At 34.3% G+C, this 23868-nt stretch overlaps 2 protein-coding genes across 10 annotated transcripts in view; both read left to right on the top strand.

The window, feature by feature from the left end:
- LOC119632721 (supervillin) overlaps positions 1-23868 on the top strand; it is a 297800-nt gene that overhangs the window by 261256 nt on the left and 12676 nt on the right. The gene's annotated exons all lie outside the window — the stretch shown is intronic.
- LOC119632722 lies at positions 14273-18511 on the top strand. 2 transcript variants are annotated; one of them, XM_038025807.1, is made up of 2 exons: positions 14273-14392; positions 17138-18511. In XM_038025807.1, the coding sequence occupies exon 2, from the start codon at positions 17271-17273 to the stop codon at positions 18375-18377; it is 1107 nt and encodes a 368-aa protein (XP_037881735.1). In that variant the 5' UTR covers positions 14273-14392; positions 17138-17270; the 3' UTR covers positions 18378-18511. The 2 variants fall into 2 exon arrangements, with proteins under 2 accessions (XP_037881735.1, XP_037881736.1); XM_038025808.1 differs by lacking the exon at positions 14273-14392 and adding an exon at positions 14439-14460.

Genomic DNA, 23868 nt, shown 5'->3' with positions numbered 1-23868 from the left:
AGTGCACCGATATGCTTCAGTTTGGTGCCAGTTAGCAGTAGAGTCATTGTAAGATGAAACTGTTGTTATGGCTTCTGCTGGTTTAACGAGTTTCCTTGTATAAATTATTGCGCCTGGTCGGAATTGATTTCATAAACGAGCGTTTCACATCATTGAGACAGGCAGCAGCCAACCAAACTAAGCAACCAACCAACCAACCAACCAAACAAACAAACAAACAAACAAACAAATAAACAAACAAATACACAAACAACAAGAAGAAGACAAGACAGTCATTTCAGTTTAGTTATTCAGCTTCTCACTTAGTCACTCAGTCATTCATTTAGTTAACTCGTCTTGTGATCGTGTCCCTATATATATGTATGTATATATATATGTATAGAAACAAGACGCAGAGAAACATATTTACGAACTATTTCAAATTCAAACCTACATAAGTTTATTCTTCGCAAGCGATATAATTTTTTAATACATTCTTTATATTCTTTCAAGGAAAGTTTCTTGCAATTCTTTATCTATTTCCCTGCATAAGTACATGCAGGTATGTTCGTATTTTATTACAATTATATTTATAAATATATTGTGGACAGGATATAGAGATATATGGCGAGATACAGAGCGAGAAGAGTGTGGTGCTTGATACTTTCTACGTAGGCCCACGTTAGGTTATGAAAATTTCACATCATAAACAGAACTCGCGTCATGTTAAGCCCTCTGTAGTCACATTTTTTTTATTCGATATTTTAAGCATGAGAACACCATCCTATTTGGACAATGCTTTAAATCACACAGATTGCATCACTTCTCCGTACTCTTTAATATATTAGCTGCGACATGATTTCCCTCAACATGGGAGAAATTATTGATCGAGTCGCTTGCGTCTCTTCGCTTCGACTGCGGCACACATGTAAAATTTCTCTAACACGGCTCCGCGTTGGTTCTGACAGCTTCTCTATGGAGTTTATTATATAGCAGAGGATTACTGGCCGAAGTTAAAGTGTTGCAGCTTTTCCTGCTTTCTAAGCAAAATTTTTAAAAAAAAGTGCAATTACTTAAGATTCCTTTTTTTTTTTTTTATCAATGTGACGAACTACCTTTCTGTTAGCACTTATTAGTGGCAATCATCATAAGCACTTCATCTTTTAGCAGATTGAAATATGCACAATGTTCCATTTGCTCAAACCAGTTTATCCTCATCGGCAAAATAGGCGAGTATGTCGTAATTGTCGTTCGAACTGTCGACACCCAAGTTGCAATGAGTTTATTCCAACGACTTTGGATTTTAATTAGCATTTTCTAAGTCTCCGTTTCCAAAGTTGTTTGAATTGATTTTGTCAGCCGCATCTCAGTGAAAATTGTTAACTGCAAAGTTTCTTTCAAGAGCGCATCCTGTAAAAGTCCATTCGAACCTAAACTAACTTTAATAGGGTTTTTTTTCAATATAGTGCATTCTAGCGACGCCACTTATTAACGCGCTTACTATCAAATTGCTAATGAGTAGATAGCGTTTTCACGCCGAGTGTACCATTTTGCGATGCAGATTAAAAAATTTAATCGCCTTGAATAAATTCTTCTTGGTTTTTGTGTTTATTAGGGCAGATAAATATCGAAAAATCTCATGTACCGTTGTCGGTGCACGTCGCGAAAAGTTTTATAAACGCCATTATATAGCATAATATAGCCGATATGAACACTTCATTCACATTTAGATTCTAATATATTAATTTACAAAATTGAACTTGTTGCCGAAATGCTCTTCATCGTCTATTGAAAAATGGGTACAAGTAGTATGAAACGTCTAAGCGACTTCTTGAGGTGAAAAATTCGCAGAACCTCTGTGAATTTGTACATTCGCTAATGAAAGAAAAATATTATGCCGACATAAAGGCCAAAGGTTTCATGAAGCCATTGGTTCCATGAACAGAAGTCGATTTCTAATTACGAGAAGCGCTTTCCACTTTCCACTTTATTCGTAGTAAATCACCACTCAGTAGATCGTCTTCATCATATGTATATACTTTTTTATTTTTCTTAAACATTTCTTTTCAAGTGGAGCCAATGCAGCAGAACCTCTGCTTACACTTTACTATTCAATTACTTATTTAACGTAATAGTTTAAAGTTCTTTAGAATTCACAAATCGTACAGTTAGTAGATAGGGCCTCAGGTAACAACTTCACATAATCATTTTATTGAAGATAAGAAAAGTGATCCAGCTTATCATTCGGTTCCTTCCTTTTCCTTTTTTTTTTCTTTTTTTTTCTTTTTTTTTTAATTACCTTTGCCCCTTGCATTTGTTGATGGATCTTCATTTCGTTACTTTACCGTTGCGTTTGCCTTAATTACTTAATGTTGTCGTCTGCTTACCGCGCAAACTTGTCAAAAGTAAAGAAGTATTACGAAGAATGGATATGTGAGACTTTAACAGAGAAGACGCAACAAACAAACAAGTTGATATATTTTAAAAGCAAATATGATTTTTTTAAAGCCCTCTAAACGAAGAAGGTCATGTCTAGTATGGATGAGTATAAAAGTTACAACACTTAGCAACGCTTAGCAAGTTAACTGTGGTTATAGTGATAAACTTATTGGAAATATTTGAAAAAAACAAGAACGAATACAGTGAAGGGCAGTTATTGCATTAGACGTCATTGTATCATTTGCATTCGCATTCAAATACTTAAGCAGTAAGTACAGCTTTAGTTAATAACTTGAGGGAATAGAAATCAATGAATCATAAAATGTATTCAAGGTAGGAGCGAACGCCATTTGATTTCTTAGGGACTGCTGGAAAGCGGCAGTTTCACGCCGTCTAACAAAGGAAACACTTTCGTTCGGTGGGGTAGATTCCTTTTGGCCGTCAAGTTAAAACACGTTTAGCTTCTATCGTTTAGGCATAGCTGTAAAAGGCATGTACACTTTCTTGCACTTATTGTCTGTCTGTCTGTCATTAATGTATTAACGAAATTATATAAATTGTTGTTGTTATTATTGTTATTATTATTATTATTATTATTATTATTATTATTCGTCGCCATACAATAAAACTGCTCTTTATTACCGTACTTATGTACCATACATGTATACATGTAAATATGTTTATATATACAAAAACATGTGTACATATATAGTTCGTCTATTTATGTGCATGCGGAAGATTGTCATCTTTATACTCGAATCCTCATCAGAGCTTAGACAAAATTACCTGATTACTATATAACTAGTAAAATAGTGTATGCCAGTTATTGCCATATATTGTATTAAAGTTTATAAGTGTGTGTGTGTGTGCCGAGTGCATAGTTTCCTTTTTATTTTCATTTCATTTCGGTTGTTGCCGTTGTTGCTATTATTACTGTAGTTTCTTTATAATTTCTGTGCCATTTGTTGTGCATTTGATATTGACTTGTGTGTGGATTACACAAAAACCTACATATTTACATGGATTGCATACAAGTCATAGATACAAAAACACACATGCTTCTACGTGCATTGTACGTACGTTTATAAGCGTATGTTGGTTTACATTTATGCCACAAACAATCAAATCAAGTGGGTTAACTTATATATATATATATATATATATATATATATAAATGTATATGCCTACGTGCATGTATGCAATAAGTCAATGACCGGTATATATTTATATACATATATAATAAATATGTATAAAAAAAATAAAAATAAAAAAAAAACTGTTTAGTAATAAAATTTAATTGATGGCAAACATTAATCATGTTCGCTTTTCATGTGTTTAAAGTTGGTTTTCTTGGTTTTGTTGGTTTTTTTTTTTTTTTTTCTCTTTTTTTCAAACAAGCATCGCATATCAGTTACATTGAGTATTAATTTAATTGCGTAGAGGGGAAATATTATGAAATAGTTTTTTAAATAAATTAAATTGAATTGAAATAATAAAAATAAAAAAAATAAATTAATAAAAAAAAGAATTAATGCATGCAACAAATTGTATAAGATAGTCTTACAGTTAAACATGAGACAATCAGCAGTGGTTAAAATAAGGTTTAAAAGCATTAGATAATTACTGGGGCAAAACAATGAGCACTGATTAACTGAACATCTAGTTAACGAGCACACTCCTCTCGAGATTCATTCCTTAATTTTATACAACGCAGCAATGCCTCTGATTCGCTATCGTCTGTATATCTAATGTAGAAGAATCGGCCAATTTTCATATTTTGGGCAGGAGAGAACACAAAATAATGCTCGTCGTACAGAACATGTATTCGAAATGGGCTTAAGTAAAAAATACTTCACGGCCGTCAATATTCGAATAATTTACGCTGTCCACATCTATCCTCAATTCAAAATTCATATTATGTAAGCAAGAGCATATAGATATTGAGTGCGGACCTACGACCCCGTATAGTGCAGGACTTACATTGTCACGGGACCATACGAGGGTATGATCAAGATTCTCGCTACTTTTTCGCACCGACATAATGGGGGCTGTTTCGGGCTTTTGCATAAGTACATTCAGATAAAGTACGTCAGAGAGATAAAATGAATTTGTCTATAAAAATCTAGTCACTTAGCACAACTACTCGATTTTCTCAAGCTCTTTCTCATCCATTTGTTACCGGATGTGCCTGCCTATCGCCCCACACACTGCCATGTTCATCGACCGCGCTGTCCGTCTGATTTTTCCCACCGTTTCAGATGCTTCCGCTTTCAAATCAAACACTAACCACCCCTTTGTTGCTTTTCTACCTGTGATCATTGCTGACAACCACGGTGCCGATAGGTATAGAAGATATTCCCTAAGTGACTGATCAAAAAAAAAAAAAAAAAAAAGGAATAATTTTGTCTGTCCATACTATTAGTATTACCAAGAAAATTGAAAACGAGTTGAATGTTTCCAAGATATTATGTTCTTTTCTTTCATCGCCTTTTGAAACAATTATGCAAACAACGTTAACACTAGGCTTACCTGCCTGGTTAATTGTGTAAAGCATCTGCTGTATAAACAACTACTTGTTAGTAAGAAATGTTTGGAAAAAATTTCCACTTTTGTGTTGACAAGAGCACACACAATCTTCCATTTAAAAGTGTCCCGAAAAAGAACAATTTCTCGATAAACCTGAAATAGAAATCTGTTAAGGGAGATTTGAAGGTGTCTTTAAAGAAGTCAAATTCTCCATATATTAGGCATAGAAGTGAATTCTTTCGCTTTTTCAATTTAATTCTATTTTTTTTTTTAAATATGTCTCTTCACGATCGTGATCTATCGAGTGGCTGATAGATGCCCTCACAATGAAAACTCCATAGTTCCAAGATGAAATAGGTATTGATCCATTTTCGCCCATCTTCCACTTTGCCGAACTTCTGCATCGATCACAAGGAAAGCGGTTCGGAGAATAGGCCGCAATGGGAAAATGCTACCAGACGAAGCTGAAGACCACTTCTCGGATTTTTTTTGCTGGCCGCTGACAGACGTATGAGAATTTTCACTGTTCGCAAACCTGAAATTTTTGCCACGAAACTTGGCTTTATCACTCCCCGTTAACTTAATCATTTCTGCAGCTTCAGGCGCATTTTATGGCAGGATCTGAAACGATACTTGTTGAGATCCGTCTCTTCGCACTTTGATAGGTATTGAATGACAGCGCCACACTACACTAAAACCTACTAATGTGCAAGATATCCGTATCCAAAAAAATTGAACGCTTCATGTACATTGTATGATGCAACCAATTTCAACCAAAAGAGTTTATTTGCACACTGCATCTTATCTCCAGTTCTTTGATCTTCAAACGAAACAATGCCATTCATTATACTGCGTGCATGACAAAATTGTTCGCAAGCCAATTTAAGAAAGAAATGTTGTTCACACAAAGATTGAAATTCGCCTCGTCATATTACATCACACTAGCCATTGCATTATACTATCCGTATAAATATTGCAAAATATTGTACAGAAAAAAAAAGTGAAAAACGGAACTTGGAAGAACTGGTTATAGTGTGACAGAATTTCGACTTGAAATGAAGCTTGATATTGAACTTTTTTTTCTTTTATTTGAATGATAACTTTCCGATATTTAATTCTTAAAAGTAATTCCCGTCGATTCGATCGTCGTGTTTTACCGGATTCCAATTAGCTTAGTTGCCCATTCATTCCATTCCAACAAGTTATGTATTGAGTGCAATTGGCTTCAACTATTTGTCACAATATGGTCTTCAAGATCAATTTGCTAAACCATTTCGCTAAATTCAAATATAAATAAATCGATATTTTCTATAATGAATCAAGGCATCTGACCCTTCTATGATTGATATGCAACGATCTGAGAAGAGAAAACAAAATCACAATAAACGACAATTATATAGTATATCACGCAGCCTTATTTTATGGAACTGAAAACAAACAAGTAAAAATACTATAGTGGAATACGGCCCATCATTAAATTGCCTATATTACTTTGCTTAATACAATTATTCATACAAATGGACTTTTCAAAATATAGTGTATAGTGGATAAAAGGATGATCCGATCCATTAAAATAATGTCGGTGCATTAAATTTCATCGAAATACCGCAAAAGTTTGGGCCTGTAGGAGTGTGAACGCATGAGAACAAGACGGACAAACGGACTGACAAGTTTAGATGGATTCAAAAACCGATTCTGAACTGAGCTAATCGGAAGCCTTTGTGAGTGCTGCAAACATTTGTACAAACTTAATATACCTTTGTATCACAAACTATATATGTATGCTATAAAAATTATTGATATGATTCGCGAGGAATTAATCCAAAGGTAGAATAGCAAAAACAAAATGGGAAAGTAAGATAAAAAAGAAAGAAAGGAAACAAATAGGAAGAGGAAGATTGGGTAAAGTAACGTGATCGATCTTTCTATAAAGTTAACCGTAATGCGATTCGTATTTGAAACAGTCCTCCTTGAATAGTAGTCGTCTGCTATTGGCGTTTTGCTACTTTCTACGCATTTATCAAAGTTGGCTTAATAACAGTGTCGCTGGTCTCAATTAATTTGGACCTTGAAATAGTCATTAGTCTGATCCGAAAAAGAATAATACTTGACATGATCTTATACTGCGCGTAATCACTTTTTCAAAAGGCAATGCACGGCAATATGCTTGTATCACGACCGTACTCAAGCTTACGCTTCACGCTTCGATTTCTCCTCTACGGTTTGCGATCATCTACATAATAATATTATAGGCGGCAAATAAATGCCCAAAATCGATCTGATCGCTACCTCTAATATCTATTGATTAAAACTTCGATTTACGCACTGGCTCAAATTACTAAAGAATCGTTTTGCGATGTTCACAATGTTAAGCCATTTGCACACCGTTTCGCATAAAGACCAAGATTATGAAAATGAAACGAAAATACAATGAAAACAAAGTAAGCCATGAAAGAAATAAAATCATTCGAGTTTTTTTTTTCTCTTTGCTTTTGATGAGTTTAAAATTAAAGAGATTCGCCTGAGTGGCCGAGTAGGCAATAGTCTCGACTGGCAACTCAATGGTCGTGGGTTCAAATCTCAAGTGCGGTAGAGTTTTTAATAAAGCCGAAAGCCTTAGATACTAGTGCTTTTAGGTCTTAGAATTTATTCTCTGACTAAATTTAATACCAATAATAATAATAATAAAATTAAAGGAGAACATAACTTTATCCGTTTATTCGCCATAAGTTGCCAGTCTTCGTATCTGTAAAACACTAAATTAGTTGAAAAGAAAATTTCAACGGAATAAACACACATTCCAGATTTCTTATATGATGCTTTAAATGATCGCAACGAAACTATTCTGGATAGAATTAAAAATATTTACCAGCGGCGCTCATTATCTTGTTGTGGGTAAAATACTGTCTATCATAAGCAAAACATTTGCAAGACATAAAGTACAGACATCCGACCTTACTATAGAAGCTATGCAAATAACGAAATTGTTTCAATTTTCAAGACATTGCTTCGCAACGCATACGGTTCCCATCTGGCTTTCATACCTATCTAGTAGAGCCTTACTTGAAAGCGTTGCTGTTCATCTAGAAAGTGTTCAAAACTTCAACTGCATCTATTTTTATATCCATCAACGACGAATGAGGAGTATATTCATTTTGTCAAAGCGTTTGCAACGCCCAGAAGGAAGCATAAGAGACCCCACAAAGTATATACATTCTTGATCCGTATTAAATTCTAACTCGATTTAAACATGTCCGTGTGTTCGTCTGTCAGTTTGTGTAATGCCTGTTGTAAACATTCTCATGGCCATTGCAAGGTCGTGGACTCAGATTTGTATTGATAATGGGCCAAATCGATGGAAGGACGCGTGCACAGCATCGAAAACCCTGTAAAATATGTAAATACTTGGCCTATTTAAAATTTTGAATAAACCTAAGCATGTCCGCCTGTTCGTCTGTCGATCTGTCTGTTTGCGCAAATTTGTAGTATTTGTGGTAAACGTTCTCCAGTTTGCCTACAAATTTTGCAAAAAAAATTTGGAATTGACTTAAACTTTTCAACGGACACGCCTACAACGCCCACATAAAATCAGCTGCGCCTACTCCATATCACAGAAAACGCAAAATTTTGTTCTTTTATTTTTTACTTTTACGGCTAAGGGAACCTTTATAGACAGACGGGAACCCGGACAGACAGACATGCTTAAACCAATTTGCTGGGTCGCTGAAGATTCCTTCCGGGCGTTGCAAACGTTTTGACAAAAGGAATATGCCCCTCATCCTCCGGTGATGGGTATAAAAATGCACATTAAAGAGGTTTTCTGCAAATCACAATCACCCCAGGCATCAAATATCATGCAGTGATCGTTTATGTTATTGTGGCTTGTATTGAGTTACAGGTGCTTTTATGATTAATTCAATGATAACAAAAAAATTTTGTTTTGTTTGTTTTTTTTTTGTCTTGTTTATTTTTTTTTTTTTTTTTTTTTTTTTTGTAACTATAAACATATTTTAATGATTCTGTATTGAAATGTTGGTGGTGGGTGCAAAAGATGCGACCTAGTTGTAATGCATACATTCATATATGCGCATACGTTGGCATACATATGCATATAAATTTTATATTTATGAAAATAGATTCATTCAGATACTTACTATACTTTTATATACGCGTAGAAAACTCATTCACTCTTAAATATCATCAGACAGTCGTCACAAGTCACAAGCGCAAGAACAGGTACTTATATACCAGCGGAGATATAATTTAATTATGAAATAAGTAAAAACATTATAGTCGAGCAACGCCTACTATACATATCCCTCGCTACTTCCCCTAGGATACTTGCTCCCCCGTTTTGCCAATAATACGCCAAAAATTACACATTAGTTTCAAGATTGGATTTTCTCTCCATACAAGAGTTTGTGTTTCGTGGTAGAGCCTATATGATCCAAACTTCCTATCGTTAATTTTTTTGCTGAAACGCCACTGAGTATTAATTTTCATCTCTAAAATATTAAAAATGAAGCCTTATTCCAAAGAGCTTACTACTCATGAGATATATTATATGATGTGGTGGGGTCAAGAAACAGACCCATGCGGTTCAAATAAGGTTCAGTTACTTTTTTTAATTAATTACTGTCATGAACAAATTTTCAGCATAGGAAAACTAACAAGTAGCTTGTTTTGGCATATAAGTATCATGAGAATCCTTTTATGCGGTGATATCCATAAAATAAACCTATGTGGTCCATAATCGGTGAGGCAGATTTCTTTGCCAATTTATTATTATGGGCTAATTTTCACCATGAAATATTGAAAATTCAAACTTTTTACTATATAAAGCTTCAGTTGCAGAAAATTGTTCGCAAAAAGGACGCTCAAGTTGCTGTCGCTTAAGCAAAAGAAGAAAAGAGTTGATAATAATATGATGCCGAGAATCTCATATAAGCGTTTCACTGTAATGAACATTTTTTTAAACTTATTTTGCTGTTTTGCATCTAATGTATGTGCAATTGTTTTTGTAAAATTTATGTCATTACACCCTACAGCACTTGTGCTGCAGGGTATATTTAGTGCGTAGGTATATAACACCCAGAAGTCATTTTCTAAATCGATCTAAGCCTGTCTGCCCGTCAGTCCGTTACAATATTTGAGATATTTCGATGAAATTTTGTACAGTAACGTACCTTGGTCTAAGGATGAGCCCTATTGCAATTGGTTTGGTAATGACTGTTCTGTGAATTTTGAAAACGTACCAAAAGTTGTGGACGCCTCGGACACAACCATTCTTACGCAACGTAAACAGTTATTTGCAAAAAGATTTAATTTTTAATATACGGTCGCATAAAAATAAGTTCCTATAAAAACAGAGTGTAATTTTGTCTTTTTATGGCTACAGTCCCATAAAAGTAAGTTGCTATAAAAACAGGGTACAATTTCTGTATTCTATAGGAAAAGTAAGGATTATGTTAGACAATGTGGTGTAGGGCATTTGACGGTCGGCCTAGTCCGACCTGTTTTTATTTGCAATATATTTGAAGTGGTCGTAAAAACGGTTCGATCCCATGGAATTCGTGCTTAGGTCAAAACACAACAACGGTTAGAATATTTCACAGAATGCAATATTTCGGTTAAACATAAAACTGATATATATATATATATATATATATATATATATAATATGATATATGAGCAGCCAATAGACAGACAGACATGCTTAAACCGATTCAGAAGTTAACATAAAAATTTATCCATATACCAAAAGATGAATGGAGTATTAATTACTTCTAGATGTTACATATACATCTACATAAACTTAATATCCCTGTATTATGAGCGAAATTGGATTTTAAAGGCAACATACTTAAATCTGTCTAAAGTTATTGCTTTAAACTCTTATCTAGTGTAAGTGAATTTCTAGTATGAAAAAAGGCCTGAATTTCACTCGCTTAGGTAGATGATCGTTAAAAGAGAAGGCAAATATATGTCACTACATACGTTAAGGTAAAAAACAAGAGAGAGAGAGAGAGAGAGAGAGAGAGAGAGAGAGAGAAAGAAAGCCTAGAAAATTCTGCTACTACTGTGTAAAAAAGGACATCAGAATTGTTACCTTCATAATGCCATTGATTCAATGCATTCGCAAATACATCGCAAATACATCGGCATTTGCATTTAACGACAACTGTTCCCACCATGACGCTTTATATATTTTTAGTTTCTAGACCTCCTTATGCGTTTAGCATTGTAATTACATATACATTCTTACTAAAGTTCATAATATTAATTATATATAAATTTATTTTATCATTTTTCGTTTACAATATTTTTAATTGTTTATTCACATATTTATTATTATTATTAGTTGTTTTTTTTTTTCTTTGTAAATCAATAACAAGACCGAGAATGTTAGACAAAACGTATACAACCTCTACGAGTGGCTTGTTACGTTCAACAATAGCAATTAATGAAATAATATATATACTGCTACAAAAAAAATAAAAACAATAACAAAAGAGAGAATGGTTTAAAAAATTTATTGATACGCTAGAAGAAATGTATGAAACATACATACATAGAAAGAGAGAGAGAGAGAGAGAGAGAGAGAGAGAGGAACGAAGGAAACCCCAATAGGAAATTTATCAAATAAGCTACAAAAGTTGAAACTATGTAGCTTCACTTCTGCCACTCATACTAATACATCGCAAACAAATAATGTTACGCTTTGTATCCATCTTAAACACAACAGTGCGACGTAAATAACTTTAACGATTTTACTTCTTTTAATCATATTATCCGTCAGCCAGTTTTAAGAAAGCGGAGCCCACTCCGCTTAAGTCGACATAGATGCGATCAACTTTTTACGAGCATTTAGCACAGCATTCAAATTTGTGCAACCACTTTCAGACCTTAAATAACGGACTAACATTTTCCATAACATTGCATTAAAATCGTGTCCGTTCGTCCTTCTGTTTTCTTACTTCCATAGCGCAATAGGTATGACACTGTGACCGTTGTGCCGCCATAACTCAACTCACGCTATACCATATAATTTGTTCGAAGGGCATCATACACGCGTCATCATAAGATATATTGAAAGCACGTGCAAAATATTTTACACAAGCAAGATTAATGAGCTCACATTTGATTTTCAATTGTTATGCAACTATAAGCAGACCTGTGCAGTTTTTTATTATTATTGACCCGACAAGTGTAGAAAGAAGGCCAAGTTTGTTTGCTTTATACGCAAGCTTTTCAAACCATCATTGCTGCAATGTGAACATACAAAGAAGAAAGACAAACAGAACTACACTATATCGATTCTTTTCTATGCACATTGATCCACTAATTTGTACATTTTGCCGGAACTCAGATCCGTATTTGCACGCGTGAAGAACATTTGTATAAATACGTAATGCGAACATAAAAATGAGACAAGATATATAAATGTGGTTTATAGTTTATACACTGACCTGTGAGGTGGTGGGTGCATATATATCGTCTATTGTATCATGCATTAGTGGATCTCTCTTCTAGCAGATCAATCAACTTGTAATTGTAATTATTTTAGAAATTTATCGTTTTAAAGACATTTTTTTGGTAATGAGTATTACGAAAATTCTATTTAAGTCGAACCTAAGTTACCTAAGTTTGAACTTTTGTTACATATATATATCTATATACACGAATGTAAAATATTGCCCAAAAAAAATGTACTCGAGTATTCAGTGATTCAAGCGAAACTTCGTAGACAAGTGCTGGAAGAGCACATTTAGAGTCCGTCCGTATGCCAAATGACCACGTTCTCGTAATTCTGGTTTCACCATCAAGGCAAGGACAAACGCAAGGACAGGCAAAAATCCTAGGAACTAATTACAATCCCGTTGGCGCAATTTTGATAAAAATTTTGAGCATAAAATATTTTCCCTTCTCCTACAGGTCCACGTTTACAATGGAATAAAACTTTCCGACCAAAAAATCATCCAATATTATTGGCGAAGCGCTACCTTCCTCAGTTATGATTCCGCAAATTTCCGAAAAGTTTCTGAAAGAGACATTAAGAAGTGTTTGAATAAGCAGATAAAAATTTGCTTGCAGACCTAGCTATTTTATGTGTAGTGAATCGGGAAACGAAGTATGACAAAACTATAGAGTTACCACAGACGAGGGAACTAGATCGTATGGACGTTGAACGGTTGAAAGAAAACAACATTATAAGAGGGCAACCACAGAAGGACTTGCAATTGGTGGCGGCCAGCAAACAATGACCATCCACGAATCATTTGTAGAGGTGAACTACGATTCGGGTTTCGTAGGGCAGTCTTTGTTGTGCGTCGTAGTCATGGTCGCTCCAAAAACATCCACGAAAACCCATCGACCGCAAAGCCTAATCGGCGGCTTCAGATATGCTGCACTTGTTTAAGATCTGTCCGACAAAATGATCGAAGGAGTGTGCCTTTATGAACTTATACGCCAATGTAGATTATATGACATAATGGAGCGCTGTGCTATAATAGAGGATTCTATATCATATCCATATATACAGTGATGGTTAGGTGTTTTGATTTAACAGAACATAAAGTTCCCCTGGAAGAGAGCATTACAAAAGAAAAAAGAAAAAAAAAAATAGTCGTTGGTATCAAAAACTTCGGCCTAAGCCGTATAAATCCTCTCCCTCTTGCTTGAAGTTTCCGTTTCGGTATAAATTTTGTAGTTAACCGGCTTAAAAGTACCAGTTTCGTTAAATAAAAAAAAAAATAAAAAAATAAGGAAAAGTCGAAGGCAAAGACATTATGCAAAATGCAGGCAAGAAAAACAACAACAATAACGTTAGAGTGTTAACAAAGAACATATGTGTGGATTATTTTATTTATTATTTTCCCGTATATCGTACTTAGTATCCCATGCGAAAAAGCAAAAAACCAGTTAGTCGCAAAGTCATAAGTCACTGTAAATAGCTTTGATCTTATGAAAGACTCGAAAATTGCCAGAGAAGAAAGAATATGCTGTGCGGTTCTCTCTTGTTTTTCTCTCCTTCTCTCGTTTTTCTCACTCTCTCTTTCTTTTCTCTCTCTGACTATCTTTTTTTCTTTCTCTTTTTCTATCCATCATTTAAAGACCCTCTCTAACCGTTTAGCAGTTCGTTTGGCGGGCCTTGGCTGGCCATGCAAAATTGAAGAGTATTTTGTAAATGATGGCAAATATCTGAATATTGTTTAGTTAACGTTATATATTCGATCCAAAACGACGGTTACGCGGACCGCAATCACGCGTTTAGAAAAATCATTTTTAAGAAAACAACAAAAAAAGCAAGAAGAAGATAATCACGGAATATTTTTAAAATACGGAAAATAAATTTTTTTATATTATATATTAAAAAAAAGACACACATACGCGATTACATGCCTATGCAAATTCATATACACGCTGCTATTTATTACATATAAAAATAGTGTGATCTCTAATTAATTTTAATATTTAATATAATTTAAGAAAAAAAAAAATAAATAAATAATTAAGGTTTAAAAAAATTTTAATTTTTTTTGGAGAAAAGTTCAACAATACTTTTTTTTATAAAATTTCCTATATTTGCTTTCCTATTCATTACTATTACTATTATTATGATTATTTTTTGTACATCTTTGATTAAAACTTTATTAATTGTCCGTTATATTACTTAAGTTGTAATATGAGCATAAGTGTTGAGTTCGTTAAGTACTTCACAGCTCATCTTCGAGCCCCTTGCGAGAGTACATACGGCAATGTAGAAAATAATTATCAGTAACTTGTTGTTGTAAGCCACTTATGGGTCAGATTAAACGTAAGAAAATTATTTCTTTATTTACTTTTTTTTTTTTCTTTTTTTGTCTTGTTTCATTTTATTAATGAAACTTATCAATTAATTAAAATTCCACTGACAATTTAAGAAAGTCTTGTCTCAGAATTAGAAAGTTAAGCGAAAATATAATGTGTTTAGAGATCCTCTAAATCATTTTCTATGAAAAAAAGAATTGTTGAACTTAAATATGAAAACTAGTGAAAATTTGACAATTAAGAAAAATCTTGTATCACTAGGATCTAAATTGAAATCGAGAAATAGCTACAAGCATTTGGACTTTTGGTGCTTACTTACGGGGCATAATTTAAACATCTACTCTTGCAAGGATTTAGCTGAGCAGCTGATGAATGACTTTGCAGATCTTGTTTTTCATTCATGTCAAGAAAGGGGAACAAGTCAGTCAGTTAGCCATATTCGGCCGCCTCTCCATCGTATAATCAAGTAGTTAGCAAGGGTGACTATCAAGCTTGGCATATCCGAACTCTATTTCCCGTACCGGTAGACCATACTTTAAATATGATTAGTTGTGTGATGGATACACAAGCTCCCAGGTTGCGGCCACTCCCAATTTCTCTCCTCTCGCCTCTTTCCTAACCATCACCCCGTTACCCATATAGGGGACATTTTCAAAATAATTGGTCGAATTAAAGAAAAAAAAAAAATTTTCTATTTTAGGAACACTCACAGCCGGAAAAGTTGATATAAAAGAGAGAAAGATAACACATATATTTTTACTTTTGATAGGACATAGATCAACGCAAGAATGCTTACATTAACAATCAGCAGATGTTCAATCAAATTTTTTTCGAAATCATTACAAAATAATCGCCGCGAACCTGAAACGTGAAACGCCGCCAAGCAAGGTTTTACACAATATTTCACAATATTCATACTTCTTACTCACTATTAATCCGCCTGAGTAGCCGAAGGGGAGGAATCTCGACTAGCAAGTCAATGGTCGTGGGTTCGAATCTCAAGTGCGGTAGAGTTTTTAATAAAAAGCCGATAGCCTTAGATGCTAGTGCTTTTAAGAGTTTAGTCTTAGAATTTATTTCTCTGGCGAAATTAATAATAATAATAATAATAATAATAATAATACTCACTATTACCTATTACCAAAATCGTGCACTTTTTTCAAGCTCGCTTCCATACTTCTTTATTAACATTAAGCAGACGCACAGATGGACAGGCATAAACATGCATTTATACCATTTCTGGAAAAAAGAGTTTAATCACGGATTAATCTTCTTATATATTTAAGCTCTCCCACACATGGATGGACATGTGGATTAAACCCCAGACATTTGTATGTTTTAATCAATGGCTTGTAAATGCCATTGTTTTAAAAAGCCGACATATTAGTAATACGTAGGGCATCGCAAAATCCACCTGAGCACGAGAATCGATCAAATTGACTGCTCATGAAATCCAACTCCTTACTAGTGGCGGACTAGTCTAGGAATTAGACATAAGCAATTTTTTGTTTTCCTCCCTTTCTTTACTGCTTTCAGAGATATGAATATGAGGATCGAGACAGATCTGTGCCGTACTCTGCGATTCATGCGTTACATTTTTTTTTGCTAAATATATGTCAAGTTGCAATTTTCCTAAGAATCCTCCTACCTAAACGAATCCAATCGTCCAGTCTATTAATTATTCAATCCTGCATCTCTGTTCGTAAGGTAGAAGCATTATTTCTCACGCGGGTAATCAGCCGATGACGTCCCTGTTACCTGAAAAGTATTTCGATTTCATTATTCTCTGGCCTTTTTCATACGCACACCTTGATGCCAGGTATTATTCCAAGTTAAGAGACGAAACTCTTAAGCTGAACAGTCTTCGTTATTTTTTTTTTAAACGCAAACAGTTAGCACGTTCCCGTACAAATAGTCCAGAACAATTTCTAAGTCAAATCATTGTTTGTAGTACTCTTTATCAACAGTTATGTAATGCGTTCCAAATTACGACAAACGTGTTCTTAAGGGTCCTTTCTCTAAAGTGCTGGAGTATAACGTACTATCAGCAGTAACAGCGAGACTCAACGAGCAAATGCAAAAATATTTAAATGATTTGTGAACAAAGTAGAACCAAGCATTTACGTTAAGACTGACTCATGTATTATTTCCGAAAGAAATCATATATAAATTCTTGGAAAAGCTCTTTCCGCTAAATGCCAACAAAGCCTGGGAACTTGTAATGCATACAAATCTAGGAAATCAAACAGTCGGGAGGATGGTGGGCGAATACATAAAATTAATTAATAGAAAACATTGAGTTTAGCTTCGTTGAAAGTTAACCTAGTGATATAAGAGTAATTAGTGACTGCTTGAAAATCATAAATTTTTTCGTTAATAAAAGCAAGCACAACATAAATTTTAACGACGACAATTATATAAGTACGTAAAGTAATGAATTTGCATTGAATATGAGATTGTAAAGAACAAGTGTACAGTAAAAGGACGTCATAACCTAATATATTAGTGCATTCATCATGGATTATTTGGATTACGCTTGGATTGTATGGTCCTACATACCCTACATGTTATATGCATTCGTTTTCTTTACACTTGTGCCGAAATCAATTCGCAGAATCGTTGAATTTGCTAATGCCAATTATGAAGCTAATCGTCATAAATATCATCGTTGCTATGCACCGGACATATGTTGTCATTCCTTTGATCCTGAATTATTGCCGAAACAGAAGCCACGTAAAACAGTTACTCGCATTTATCCAAAAAAGCAATCGATAAGCGAGCAGTCATCGCCGTCGACGAAAAGGAACTCTGTTACCGAAGAATCACCCAACATATATAAAAGACAAGTTCACACGCATACCAATGTCAATAAAATAGCGAAAATGTTCGAAAGCGGTGGAGTACAAAAGAAAATTAATCGTGTCACGCCTACCACTATCTTAACAAATGATTTGCGTAAGCTGTCAGTTGATACGGAAGATAACGATAATTGCTTTAAGCGGGAGGAGATTGCGAACGCAAGGAAAAGAAAAGATAGTTACGTTAAACTGAACAATGAGGAGCATTTGAAAAAGCGCTTCTCTCAACTATCCGAAGATTTCGAGGAGAATAATGAGAACTCGGCTAACGTTCTAAATCAATTAACACGCAACGATAGCAACGAGTTATGGCATCAAAATTGGCGGAGTGAACCGATAGCCGTGCAAAGACGTTCACGTAATGTACCAAATAATTTAACATTTGCGGGTACATCGGCTACGCCGTCTACGGTCTCGCCGTCGCAATTATCACCGCTTTCTTCGCCGCCGTCAACGGACTCTCCGTTAACTATGTCGCCGACACAACCAAATGCCTCGTTACTCAATGCCATGCAATCTAGTCTCGAAGATATATTTGCTGCCATAGCTCGAAACGCTGAAGAAACTGAATGCTTCCTATATAAAGGTTGTCGCACACTATCCCCGGTTACCTCCATCGACGATATATTGTCGCAGAGGCGTCTATCGCGACCGCTATCCGCTTATTCAATTAGCGATTTATTAAACGACGAGCCCAATAGCAATACAAGCGGTCTAACCGAGACATATGTAGAAAATTTTTGTAAAATTCTAAATAAAACATGAGTTAACTTGTAGACGCATTTCGGCGGCGGCAGTTGCAGCAGTATCGCAGCGTTCACCGAGTATTTTATAATTTTAGCAAATTTTTATTTTTATTTCGTACATGTATCTATAAACATACGCACACACACATATGTGTGTGCCTACATGTGTTTATATATATATGACATTTTTGTTGAGTAAAAAAAAGACAAAAAAAAGAGAAGGAAAAAAGTAAAAAAAAAAAAAAGAAAAGAACTGATATTCCCCTGCATGTGTATGTAGTGTATGTCAAAGTGCCATCATGTCGTGCATACGCGATGTTTGGATATATATGTAAAATTGCATACGCATCGCGTAGCATTGTTCGCTCGATGAATCACATGAAATTTCCAATGGTATCTAAGTCCAGTAAAATAAAAAAAAAATAAATGAATAAATAAATAAAGTAAATGAAGAGAAAAATCTCTAAGTGATTGTAATTATTTTTGTTTAATTTCTGAAAATTTAAGCAAAATTTAATGAAAAATTTTTGGAAGAAATTTTTTAATTGTTTTAAGTGTTTTTTTTTTTTTTTTTTTTTTTTTTTAAATTTTATATATTATTACTAATGCTTTTTTTAAAAGCAGCAGAAACCAATGCGATTAAGGCTGCTCTGGCCAGTAATACGTTCTTAAATTATAAGTGTATGTATGCTTGAATATGTTTTGTTTAACGAAAACAAATTTTTATAAATAAAGGTATTCATTTGATTTTGTAATAAATATTATGTAAAGTAAATCTTGTAAAAATTAATAATTGATAATAAAAAAAAAAAAAAAAAAATGTTTAAAATGCGTTTTCCTTCTTTTTTAAAATTTTTTTATATATTTTTTTTTTTTTTTTTTTTCTTTCTAATAAGTAAATCATTAATCGAAGCAAATAAGAGAATGGCACCTTTTTCATACACATTACCTCACATCAAGTCATACAAATTGTAATGTTATCTTAATCATAAGCGTCAGTCGGCTGCGCTGAAATTTTAAATGGACCAAGCTCAAGTTTATATATCAATCTTTATCTTTATATCTCTTATGTAGTGTAAGTTAAAGGGCGCGTGTGTGTGTGTGTGTGTGTGTGGGTATGGAACTCCTATTAAGGGCTTAAATCGACTTACAGTCATGCATAGTTTATGAACTCCATGCAATTCTTACAGAAGCTTGCATATTCTTCAGCTTGCCGGTAGTCGCGCCTTAAGACCACAAGCACTTTCCTTTTACAAGTATTTCTACACAATTTTTCCGTTGCTGTGATCATGCATTAAGTTGTAATACTACAGGATATGTTAAGTTTATGCCAACGTGTGCAACTCCCAGAAGGCGTTAAGATAGCCGCACCTTTTAGTATTTAAGCTTATCGTTTCGTCTGTCCGTTTGTCCTTCCGATGTCTGTCTATGCATTTTTTGTGTCCAATCTACAGGTCACAACTTTTCACATATTTTGTTATTATTTCTGTTATTGTATGCATTTATGTGCGTCTTTCTATGGTAAAAATGTATAATTTTCAATATTATATGATGAAAATTGAATCACAATAGTAAATTGGCAAGGAAATCAACCCTGCCGAATTCGGGTTACATAGGTCTATTTTTTGAATATCACCGTATATTAGTATTCTCATGAAATGTAAATCCTTACATGCCAAAAATGCGTAGTAGTTAATGTTTTATGATGAAAGTTTGTCCGTGATAGTAATTTGATTGACATAAAAATTAAGTGGACCAAATTTGAACAACATGGGCCTATTTCTTAGACCGCCCTCCATATAAGATTTCTCATGAATAGTAAGGTTTTGAGAAAAAAATTTAACTTTTACTATCTTATGATGAGAATTTAGCAGAGAAATTAACGGTCGGGAATTTGGATCACATAGGTCTGTTCTTTTGGAGCCCAACATTGTATAGGGGTTATCATGAAAGGAAAGACCTTATAAGGCAAGAAAGACCTTATAAGGCAAGAAAGACCTCACGGAAACTAAAAGATAGTAAAGTTTTTAGGAAATAAATTGAGTTTGCAAAATTTAGATCACACCATGTCATATTTTGAACCTCCGCCAACGAAGGGGTTTTCCATGTAGTGTATACCTTTGTATTGAAAGTATGTGTAATTTTTGATGTATTATTTGTAGAGCGAATGAATCGCTGTATTAGACGAAGTGCTATAGGGTATCTAATAATCGGCCTTGCCCGACTATAATGTTCACAATGTGATGCTGTTGATGTATACATTTTATAACTCTGGCAGCAATGTTTGCCGTTTCATATTCTTCAATTTTTATTCCTTAAATGATCATCCAGTGGAACTTCTCCGTTACGCGTATAAACCCTCGAACTGCCCGATCGGCGAACGTTTTTGTGCTTTCATCGATAGAACATTCATTATAGATCGTTTGATTACCTCCCAATCGTCAACTGGAATTTGAATCAGGGTATGTTGACTTCATAGACGCGCTTCTTATGCATTCGGCTGTTCGGTGGTCGATTAACTAAGATTAACAAAATTAGGAACCAGTTTTATAGGAAATAACTTCAAATGTTGCTCAATTCTTTAAGGCACTCTATAATTTATTTATTGGATCCATTACCGGAGAAAGTTATGAAAGTATGAAATTTGTTTCCAAGTGTATAAACTTCACAAATTTATGATGAATGTTCGGATAATAAAATTGTATAGAACGTGATGTGTTCAGCCAGTCAAGGCATAGAGCATTTGTCAGTTGGCCACGTACGTATCTCTTTGTCTTTCCTCACTTCTCTCCGACCATCACGACATCACGATCATAAGCGACATCCGTTGAATGATCGATTATATCAAAAAAAAAAAAAAAAAAATACAAAAATTATGTCCGTCTGTCTGTCTACTTACTTTTAAAGCTATTCTTAAAAAAAATTGATTAAAAGAAAGTGAAAGTTTTTGTTGTCAGTGTGCTCTACAATCGATTGCGAGATCATGCAAGTGGTGCAGCTCATATTTGCGATTTCAATGCGCTTTTTTAAATTGAAATAAAACTGTGTGAGCATTTTTTTAAGGTTAATGAAATGACCGAGGCGAGGTGTGATAAATTCTTTACGATAAAGTGGAAATTCGAGAAATGTGCCTTCACTTGTTGACCGTATTTAATTGTTTTTGAGGAATCGTAACTATGTTCTGGCACACACGATCCATAATCGAGTTATATCTATATGTAGAAATATTGGGCCATCAAGGGTGAAATGTAAAGATAAGTGGATCAATGGCATGATATAGCATATATATTTTCTTTAAATTTCATTCATGACGAATAGATTAAATGCTTACTATAGCACTTACCTACTTATCTTCAAATTTCATCCTTGACGGACGACCCTTTATATAGACAGCTTTTTTTTATATTAAGGCGATTCTTGCATGGATTTGCACATTGATCCCTGCTTTTGTTAAAGAATATATATAGCTATACATGTATGTATGTATGTATGTATAAAGTTTCTGCACAACTCTATCCACCAGTTGTGGTAGTTAGGAGGAGACAAAAATTTCTGGTGTTCGTGGAGCCATCGTTCATACGAGCAGTTACCCCAAATAATTATTTGGACTATGGTTATGTTTTCGTCTCATTGTCCCGTTTCCTCCTCCCTTTGAGGAAATCAATCTGCAGATATAATATATAAATTGACCAATCCCTGGCCTAAGCGAATTCACGCTTACAATAACACCCATTGAACTAATCTTATCGTGAGCCAACGCAAAACGCCAAACTAACTAATAATATGATAAATTCGTAATTCGTAAATCTATTATAAATGAGTAAAGACTTTTATCGTTTCAATCATGTCATACTATAATAATATGACATACGTACGATATGTCGTTAAGTATGTTTTCCGTTATCTTTATTATTCCGATGGCAATGTCATGTTTTCTACCTTTGTTAGCAAAAATATATGATTAGCGAAGATCTGCTTGCTTACATTGCAAAATCTGTTTTCTGTTTTCTGTTTTCACATAATGACATGTTTTATATTTATTTGTCAATACAGGAGAAAGAAACACATTCGTCTAACGATATGTGTATATATAAAATGGAAAAGTTACAAAAGCGAACAGAGAAAGAAACTAAGAAAAGATGTTTTACTTGTCGGTTAAAAAAAATCAGTCCATTCAAGCGTTGTGTATGAATACTATTTAGGGTACTTGAAAAAAAAAAAAACTTACAATTTCATTTAGTGTCCAAAGTATATTAACATGTTTCGATAGTAGAAAGAGATCAGAAAGTTGATTCATTTCTCGCTTTACATCGTTCTATACGAATTGATGGGTTTCCCATGTCTCATAATACAAGGGTAAGACATGCAAAAATTCTAGAATCATGCAAAACGTTATTCTTTGCAGTCTTATCACGTATGGATTAAATAGTTTTCATTTTAGTCGAAATTCCATGCGAAGAAAAGTTAGGAAAATGCCCAAGTCCTTTACGTAAGTGCCATCTATTAACTTATCGGCATTTGCTTTACTATATATATATATATATATGTCTATATACTCTTTAGAAGTTTATTATGCCATACTATGATATGAAGTTTCGATTTATTAAGATTGAGATTGTTTGCAATGTTCAACTTAGTCTCTGTCTAAAATTTGTCAAATTCTGCAAGACGCTATCCCGATAAAGTTCCGCTCATCGCGGACATTCCCTAACATATTTTTATTTTATCGGAAAGAAAAAAACCGAAATGCAATAAATGCATGTACGTTTGCTGCTTTTACGATCGTGGATAATAAATAGCCTTTTCTTAAAGATGTTATCGCGAATTTCAGAACTCATGATTTGGACGGCCCCCCTCAGAAATATGTGGGGAAATACGCATGGACACAAAAGTTTTATTTTATAAAATGGATTTCGAGGCAACGTTAATGCGATCGAGAAGGCAGAAGAGTCTATCGGAGAACCCCTTCTTTGCGGACAAATTAGATCTGGAAATCATGACAGTGGTACTTCGTCGATCATTGGGAAAACGATGGCGGAGTAGGCATTACAAAAGATATTCTTTTACTGCAGCGTTCAGATGGTATCTTGCAATCCATGTGCTGGCCTAACGTGACACACTTATTTTTTCGCGGGAGAAGTACAGAGTGTCTGTGACAGCAGCGTTGTATTTTCCGGGTGATGGCAGCTCATCATAAAGACATTACTGAGAGTATCGGAAATCTGCTGCCGGCAGGCTTCTCTTCTGTGCAGTGAGGTATGATGAGGATTTTCAGTACACCGACGGAACACAAAATACTTGATAGCTGACAGGATTACTAGGTTATTATTATCTTCTTGCGTATTAGAAATCGATGTATGGGCACTGAAATCGTAGCATACATGTCTTTTGACATAAGTTCCCAACAGAATGGGTAATTTAATAAACTGTAAATGTATTTCCTATAGCAACGTAAGCAAGAACGTAAGGTCAATAAATAAATCGTGTCAACATCTTTCTTTCTTTCGACA

Source organism: Glossina fuscipes, unplaced genomic scaffold (assembly GCF_014805625.2).
Source record: "Glossina fuscipes isolate IAEA_lab_2018 unplaced genomic scaffold, Yale_Gfus_2 1, whole genome shotgun sequence".
Classification (NCBI taxonomy): Eukaryota; Metazoa; Arthropoda; class Insecta; order Diptera; family Glossinidae; genus Glossina; species Glossina fuscipes.
This window is presented reverse-complemented; position numbering and strand designations above follow the sequence as displayed.

What these genes read in the sequence shown, in the direction of transcription:
- LOC119632722 (XM_038025807.1), top strand. Translation starts at nt 17,271, where the DNA reads ATGGATTATTTGGATTACGCTTGGATTGTATGGTCCTACATACCCTAC.